This window comes from Chaetura pelagica, unplaced genomic scaffold (genome assembly GCF_000747805.2).
Source record: "Chaetura pelagica isolate M959 unplaced genomic scaffold, ChaPel_1.0 scaffold166, whole genome shotgun sequence".
NCBI lineage: Eukaryota > Metazoa > Chordata > Aves > Apodiformes > Apodidae > Chaetura > Chaetura pelagica.
In genome coordinates, this window is record NW_009953758.1 from 2,504,345 (window position 1) to 2,513,634 (window position 9,290).

General features: G+C 37.3%; 1 protein-coding gene across 1 annotated transcript in view; it reads right to left on the reverse strand.

Moving 5' to 3' along the window:
* ADK (adenosine kinase) overlaps positions 1–9,290 on the reverse strand; it is a 269,180-nt gene that overhangs the window by 145,947 nt on the left and 113,943 nt on the right. Inside the window, exons 4-5 of the mRNA XM_010000749.1 lie at positions 8,449–8,621; positions 2,948–3,056 (exon numbers count right to left, since the gene is read on the reverse strand). Of these exons, the coding sequence (XP_009999051.1) occupies positions 2,948–3,056; positions 8,449–8,621 (282 nt within the window). The remainder of the gene's footprint in view (positions 1–2,947; positions 3,057–8,448; positions 8,622–9,290) is intronic.

Consider the following 9,290-nt stretch of genomic DNA (forward strand, 5'->3'; position numbering starts at 1 on the left):
GGACCTGGGGGTCCTGGTAGACAGGAGGATGACCATGAGCCAGCAATGTGCCCTTGTGGCCAAGAAGGCCAATAGCATCCTGGGGTGTATTAGAAAGGATGTGGTTAGTAGGTCAAGAGAGGTTCTCCTCCCCCCCCTATTCTGCCTTGGTGAGGCCGCATCTGGAGTATTGTGTCCAGTTCTGGGACCCTCAGTTCCAGAAGGACAGGGAAGTGCTTGAGAGAGTCCAGGGCAGAGCTACAAAGATGATTAAGGGAGTGGAACATCTCCCTTATGAGGAAAGGCTGAGGGAGCTGGGTCTCTTTAGCTTGGAGAAAAGGAGACTGAGGGGTGACCTCATCAGTGTTTACAAATATGTAAAGGGTGAGTGTCTGGAAGATGGAGTTAAGCTTTTTTCAGTGATGACCAGTGATAGGACAAGGGGTAATGGATGCAAACTGGAGCATAGGAGGTTCCATGTGAATATCCGAAAAAAACTTTTTTACTGTGAGAGTGACAGAGCACTGGAACAGGCTGCCCAGAGATGTTGTGGAATCTCCTTCACTGGAGACTTTCAAAACCCGCCTGGATGCATTTCTGTCTGATGTGCTCTAGGTGACCGTGCTGTGGCAGGGGGGTTGGACTAGATGATTGAGGTCCCTTCCAACCCCGAGGATTCTGTTATTCTGTGAATTGATTAGATTTCAGAGCTAAGTTTAATCTGAGCACCATTCTGCTGAATGCTGCATTGAAAAACATGTTATCTACTCTAGGAAGCATATACAGATGACACAGGATACCACAGATGTGTCCTAAAGCAACAACTGTCCTAGTCTCCCAAGAAAATAGATTGTTTCATAATCTCACTACACAGATTTCCAGAGTAAGTCTCTGTTCCTAACATACATTCTAAGGCAATCCAAGAAATAGATGACAGTTGGATAGGAAGAAGGAAACGAAAAGCAACATATGCAGAGTGCAAAGCCAAGGAAGGTAACAAGACTGAAGTGAAGACAGACAACAGCGGACAAAATACCTCAGGAGTGAAAATTGTTCATGGTATAGTTTTGTTTAAGCTAGTAAACAACTACAAACCTACAAGTGAAGAAGCTAAATTAAAGGGCATGAATGCACTCTAGCATGAGGAAACACACTATCTCCTTTCCCTAAGTTACATATGCAGTCTATAATCTGAAGTGATAACACTGTCCTAGACAACTCTTAGATTAACTAACCCAGCCTTGAGTGCTTTTGCTACAGGTGCAAACCAGGTTCTTTACATAACATATCTCCTTCTGCAATCACCTGTTTCCCTAATCTGAATTCCATTTTGCAAATATCTAATACAATTTATTAGCACTTCAGTGTTACTTATTTATCCATTAACATATGTGCATCTTGGGTTTTATTTTCACTTTAGTACGATCGTTCTCTGTCTCTCATGGATATTGGATATTGTAGAACTGCCATCTGAAGGGCAGCTTTTAATAAAAAAAAGAACAGTATAATGAATCACCTAGGCAAAATTTAAGAGATCAAATGAAGCACCACAGAAGAGTGTCTTCAGAACTAAAATATGAAGAAGGCTGTATCTTAAAAAACCCAAACCTGTTTTTTACCTCATGTAACTTTTTCCTCTTTCCTGAAGAACCTCCAGGAATTTTTCTAAATTGTATATTGGAAGCTTAGTTGGTAATTATATATAAGCATCATAAAATTAAAAAAATCTTAGTCCAGTACAGCTTTTGGTATTATTCTTCTTTATTTATACAATAGTCTTAGCCTTTCAATTTTTTTTTAGCCTATAGCATTAATTCCTCCTAAGCATAGCATTTGGAAAAAACTGAGGTATAATTATTGGGTAACAAAAGCTCAAACACTTGAAAAAACAGAAATAAAATATGCGTAGATAATACACCTACATGTTTTTTTAACCATAGCACAAATGTATAGTCATAGCAGTGGGATGTATTTTCTTTGAATACTGAAAAGGTTATAAGTGTTTTTAGGCACTTAGAAAGGGGCAGTCTTGGCCATAAACAAGATCAGTAAAAACCATGTCAAGCCTACAGCAGAGTACACTACCAGGCTGTAGGAGACATTAATACCAGCTAAAAGAAATAAGTATTTTTCAATGACCTTGTTCCTCCTGGATAATCAATTTTTTACACTTCTTACCAGCTGTTCCCACATAACTCAGGTAGCGAAATGGAAGCAGCTGTCATACAGAATCCATATATTACATGCACGTTATAAGGTTTTAATCTGTCATAGATGTTTTATGGGTGCTCATTTTGATCAGTCATATCAACTTGAGAGCAAGACAAAAACAAATCCACCACTTCTATTTAGGCAAGATGTACTCTACACAAAAACACTAATCTGGCTTGATTCATTCTGGATGGTAAAAGATGATTACTAATTATGAGTCTACTAATGCCCCATCCTCAAAACCTCTTTATTTCAGAAGTAAGATTTCACCATAAAAACCATTTTGCCCCACTGCTCACATTCAAGAGATTTGTCACAACGATTGTTTCTGAAATATTGAGTTATAAGGTGCTGTAGTAATTACTATGGAATAAATAGCAATTAAGATTGTTCACACAAATAAGCTCAAACTGTTTGCAGTGAATAATTATGCTAATAGTGTTTATCTACATAATTTGTGCATCCTTCACAACAATTAACCAGAAAATGTGAAATGTAAATTTGATGCACTACTACAAAAGCTCCAAAATGTTTAGTTCTTACAGTTTTCCCCTACTAATTTAGGAAAGCACACAACTAAAACTTCTGTCTACATTTAAATTCAAAGAAATCAAACTTTGCTGAAACGGAAGGATTAATTTTCTTTCATTATATTCCTATGAAACCATCCTAAACCGTGTGAAACAGACATGCTCATTGCTTAAAGCTCACTATGTTATAACACAAATTTTGGCAATTTGAAAGAAGCTGTACTTACTGCTATGTAATAAACTTTGGCCTTTTCCACCAACTTCCAGTTCTTCTCCAAATCAAGATGCTTTTCCTTCTTATAGCAATTAGCAGCAGCGAGGTTAGCTACGAGAGACCTGAAAGTAATGAAAAAATAGGCATTGGATAATATGACACTACTGAAAATTTCTCACAAAGAACATTTTCCAAAGATAACCAAAGATCCTAAGGAACGTAAAAGCAATTACCAAAGAGTACCATAAACCACATACATTTTATTTGACCATTTAATAATATTAAATTTCAATTTAAACCATATATTAAGTAATATATTTTAAATCCAGCTCTATAGTTTATGTAACCTATCACTATTTTACTCTTCACATACCTTCACTTGCTTAGAATCAGCCTTTGTTGCATTTTGTGATTAAACTCCCTCTGCATGGCACAGCATTTGCTGATTTTCCTTAAAACTCTTCTTATACCTCACATCTAAATTCAAATAGCTACTCTGGATTCCCTTTTAAAACTATTTTCCCTCAGTAGAACCAAATTTGATGGATATCTATGTCTTGCCTTTATAATTTTCCACTGAACAGTTATTTTAAAAGGGGTTGGTTTGGGTTCAACCCCACTGGCCCCATTAGGTTCTTTTTTTCCTTTAGCAAATGAAAAAGGGTCATGTTACTACTTTTGGATGCCCTGTTAAAAAAAATATCTTTGGCTTAGCTGTGTATTACTGGAAAACTACCTAAAACTCATTTGTATCTCATTCTTTCCCAGCAAGTTATAACACAAGCCATGGGACAGAACTTCCACTACTAAGAACAAAAATACTTGTATCATATTTACTTTGTTACATGTAAAATACATGCTATTTTAAATCTTCTTCAACCATTCAATTCAGCATGATGAAACACACAAAACTTCAGATGTACTCCTAAAAACCAGTCATAAAAAGATGGTTATGCACTAGCTCTCCACTTTGACCACCGTGACCTAAACATTGTGTGCAATTTTATCAGGGGAACGTTTTATAACATCCAATATTTAGGGAAGGGGAGTTGTAGAAACAGACATTTTCATGCTGGAATACAGAATCTTAAATTTTCAAGATTTACTAGTCATATGATGCACCTTTACCAGTAACACATCATTGTTTTGTGGTATTTAAGTAAATTAGGCATATAAACAATGTGTAGTTACACATAAAACATATGGCTATTAAAATTTTTTGCCCTCGCACATGTGCATAATTGATATTGCATATATCATCATTTTCCATATAAACGATACTACGATCCAGAAACAATGACTCAGAGTTGCTAATCTGCTTCTACCAAGTCACACTTCTGCTTCCAGACTGAGTACCAGCTATAGGTGTTAGGAGGTAAATACACTAGGAATTGCTGAAAGTTTATTCCACCTCAAAACAGCAACTTCCCACTATCAACATTTCTCTTTGTCCTATTCAATAAAAAACAACCAAAAAAAGACCAAAAGAATCTCTAATGAAGACAGCAACCAAGTTTCTCTGTAAACTTCCTGAGCATTCATCACTGACAATCCCTTTAAGTTAACAGATCCAGTATATAAAAATTAAAATAATAAGTTAGACTAAATTTTTTTCTAAATATATCAAAATACCTAGCATAATTCTATGTCATTTTATCCCAGGAATATTCTTGGGGCTTACATATTTAATTCTAAACCTTAAGCAACAGGAACTAATGTGAATTTTTGAAAATTAAATTAAAAACAATTAAAAATCCAAATAGACCAAGTCTATGCAGCAGTACAAGTAAAAGAGAAAGAAGCATTCTTGATGAATAATATAATTTCAATGAGAAGAAATCCACCAGAGAACCAAGTAAACCCAAGAAAGATGTGTATAACTGGCTCTTGTCTGTAAACTAAATTTAAGAAGCAAGTTAAATCTTTCAGTTCTGGCAAACCCTAAATATCCGTAAAGGATCTAGCCAGGAAAATCTTGTTTATGTATGTTGCTATGTGAAAAGTAATTATGCTTCAGAAAACTAAGCAAAGACTGTATGTTTCCTTTCACTTACCACATGCCTCTGAAACTGTAAACCTAGCTCTCTGTGGGTACATCCAGCTGTAGAGATGCTCTGCATGTGATGTGTAATACAAGATTGCTACAGTGAAGACAAAGAACCAAGCTTTTCCACATTAAAACTGTAAGTCTAACAGCACTAAGTTCAACATATGGGACACAGAGAAGGTAGATGTTTTTTTCCCATGAAACATGGTAACTGGAGACAGCCGGTGTTTCAAATCAAACAGCTTAATGGAAACTCTGTCATACCTGCGGGTATTTCTGAGCAGAAGGCACAAATTAAAGTTACAGATTATGATGGAGTATAGGTACTACTTTAGAGTTCAATCACGTGTTAGGATTTCTTGAAAAGCTTTGGGAAAGCAAAGTATATTAGTACTGCTAAGCTAGAGAATTCAGAGTGGTAATCACAAATTAGTTCAAAACCCTTTCCTGCAAAATGCTAAATAAGACTTAGCAGAAACAAGGAACATTGCCAACAGGGGCACCTGGAATGTAAATAAACATAGCCAGGAAAACCAGGACTGCTATTAGCCATCTCCTCCAAAAGAGACAAGAAAGCTGAATTACTTGATGAAGGAAGTTAGTACATAACTCAACTGGGGCAAGAGATTAATCAATAGTTAACAAATGGGGCCAGGTTGAAGTGAATCTTAAAATACAGAAAATGCTGAAAACCAAGAAACGACATTAAAGACTGAGAATTAACTTGTTCTCACTAGAAGAGGAAGGGTTGCAAAATAAAGCCTTTAGCAGCAGCCATCAGCCATTTTTTTCTATCTCCTGAGGAAGGAAATTGGTCTCTTGTACACCCTGCACACCCTCAAGAATGTTCTAAAAGAGCTAGTGAGATGAAGCCATTTTCTTTAGTCGATGAGTAAACATTTGATATCTAGAAAAATGTTTAATGGTAGCAAAGCAAAAATATAGCTTAGTAACTTAAAATAATACTTACAGACATTTTAATTAATACATTTACCTAAACTTTCTAATTCCATTGAGTTGCATGGCAAGCTGCACATAATTTTTCCTGAATTCATAATGTAGGTCTATTGACAGTCTTGATTTGAGTTTCACATTATGTCATCTTGGAAATGGTGATAGCTATAAGATGCATACACAGACACCATGTGACTGAAGAATCAGAGCAGAAACATCTTTATCATTTGTCTTCTCTTTGAAAAACTAAGTATGGATCCTGGAGATGAAGGAGAAAGTCTGTACTCATAATGAATGTCAAAAATCCAGATGAAGATGAATGAACGTCCTTCCTCCACTGACTATGTACACTCATTCCTGAAAGTAAGACATTATGTATGGCATCAAACTGGGAGGGACGGGTTGATAAACTGGATGACAGGTTTGTCTGTCATTAGTGGATCTTCAACAGTATGGAGAATTGGAGCAACAGCATGGAAGACTCAAAAGCAAATGCAAAGTCATGCAACTAGGATGGAATAAATCCCATGCAACAACACAGGCTGAACATTGACAGGATATTACACAGCTCTGCAGAAAAGGACTTGGCTGTGCTGCCATTCAGAGAGACTTAGACAGGCTGGAGAGTTGGGCGGGGAGAAACATGATGAAATTCAACAAGGGGAAGTGCAGAGTTTTACATTTGGGGAAGAACAACACCATGTCCCAGTACAGGTTGGGGGCTGACCTGCTGGAGAGCAGTGTAGGTGAAAGAGACCTGGGGGTCCTGGTAGACAGGAGGATGAGCATGAGCCAGCAATGTGCCCTTGTGGCCAAGAAGGCCAATGGCATCCTGGGGTGCATTAGAAAGGGTGTGGTTAGTAGGTCAAGAGAGGTTCTCCTCCCCCTCTATTTTGCATTGGTGAGGCCGCATCTGGAGTATTGTGTCCAGTTCTGGGCCCCTCAGTTCAAGAAGGACAGGGAACTGCTTGAAAGAGTCCAGCGCAGAGCTACAAAGATGATTAAGGGAGTGGAACATCTCCCTTATGAGGAAAGGCTGAGGGAGCTGGGTCTCTTTAGCTTGGAGAAAAGGAGACTGAGGGGTGACCTCATCAATGTTTACAAATACGTAAGGGGTGAGTGTCAGGGGGACGGAGTTAGGCTTTTCTCAGTGATGACCAGTGATAGGACAAGGGGTAATGGGTGTAAATTGGAGCATAGGAGGTTCAAGGTGAATATCCGAAAAAAATTTTTTACTGTAAGAGTGACAGAGCACTGGAACAGGCTGCCCAGGGAGGTTGTGGAGTCTCCCTCACTGGAGACATTCAAAACCCACCTGGATGAGTTCCTGTGTGATGTACCCTAGGTGACCCTGCTCTGGCAGGGGGGTTGGACTAGATGATCTCTCGAGGTCCCTTCCAGCCCCTACGATTCTATGATTCTATGATTCCATTGCCTGTTCTAATTCTACCCAAAACATTCACCAACTTCTCAGGAAGTGGTGTGGATTTTAATTACGGGACTCCTATTTTGCCTAACTACTGATTCTGCTTTGAAAGAGAAAGAGCAGCTCTTCGGATTCAATAGCGCTGAAGGCCTCAGAAGGAAACCAGGAAGGATGACAGATTTTGCTCTAATTCAGAGCTAAAAAGAAAATTTTCTTCAGGGTAACCAATATAATTTTCATTATTGTTTCAATATCTGGTATCAGAAAATTTATATACTGGCAGAAATCAGGGAGGGCTGGTGTGTGCTGGTAACATCTCAAGATTATGGCAGATGTGACTTGCTGATTTTGAAGCATTTAAAAAATCATCAGAAGATAATCAGCAAAGAAGTACATAAGTTCAAGTGTTGTGGGTGAAGGGAGAGAGGAAAGGAAAGGGCCATGCACAAGACAAATGCCTATTGTCTTCATTATTTCTCTCTGAAAATCTTTGGTTTATTATTTTAATTACAATACCCTAGTTAAATTACTCTATAAACAGGTTCTTATTATTATGGAATGCTCTGAAACTATACAAAATACCACAAAGACCATTGTTCATAGTCTACAAATATAAGAAAAGTTGTATAGAGTTGTGGAGAAGTGATTTTTTTATATACAGCAAAGATCATCTAAGAAAAAAAGCAAATGAAAACATGAAAGTATATTCCTCATTTGTCAATCAAGTATATGCCTTACATGCCAATCAGCTTTCACCTAGGCTGCATAAACATACTTGTTAACCACCTTTTGTCTCCCACACATTTTCTCTCTCCAGAGGAACTGGAAGCTATAAAGTTCAGAAAGAAGCAATGCATTATTACATCACACTTTTATGCCATAATAAAACTGCTCTTCTTTGAAAGTATATTAATCCTGCCCAGCCCCAAACTATGAGGCAGGTAGTCCTGTGTTGTCTTATATCAGTGCTAATACTTTTTTAAATAATGCAAAATAACAATTTTTTTGAGGCCAAATATTCCAAATTAGGCTCCATATGCTGTGTTGATTGTATTTATATCTTAGGAAAATATCAAAAGCCCCTGACCTGTTATCACCAGTGATGCAGGCAGCACAGGTTCCTGTTGGCTCTTCACTCTGCTCATAGTAATGGGCATCCACATGAGCTTCCTCAGCCTTCTTCTTTAAGATTTCTCCAAATTTATCTTTGCCAATGCACCCAAAGAAAGTTGCAGCTTTGTAAGGGGTCTGAATCATCCACTGCAGATTGAAAGGGGAAAAGAAAGCAAGAAATAAATTTAAAGTTAGCATGCCTGGTATATTCTTTTCTGCCATTATTTTCTCTTTACTTGCCATGTTTATTTCTGTGCCTACAGAGCACTGTGATACACAAACATACACTTCTATGCCTGAAGTAAAAGCTAGTACATCAAGGGATGGAAGGTCAGCAAAGAATGAAAAAGTTACTGTTAATAATCACACTGAGTATTTAATACCTAATGTAAAACTTAAATACATGTAGTTCAATATCAAATGAAGTAGATTAGTATGTTTTACAAGCTATTTCAAAACAAGTTCCCTTGCTCAAAGGAGATGCTCCTACATTTACGTGCAATCAAACAATATATGGTATCTTTAAATAAATTATGTAGAAAACACAAAGGAAGCAACAACAAAACCCACACAAAACCTAGAGACACAGTACATAAAAAAAACACTAACTCTGAGAAACCTAAGAAGAAACATCATGCAACATTCACAACATATTTAAGAACTAAATGCTACTGAAAATAACCATTTGTGTCTATCCATTTAATTATATGCAAAAAAGGAAACGCTCCCCATTTATATTATTAAACCATGCATGAAAATACCTATCTCCAACTTTACTAAGAGCAGTCCTGTCACTTGAATTTTAAAGAAAGAGTG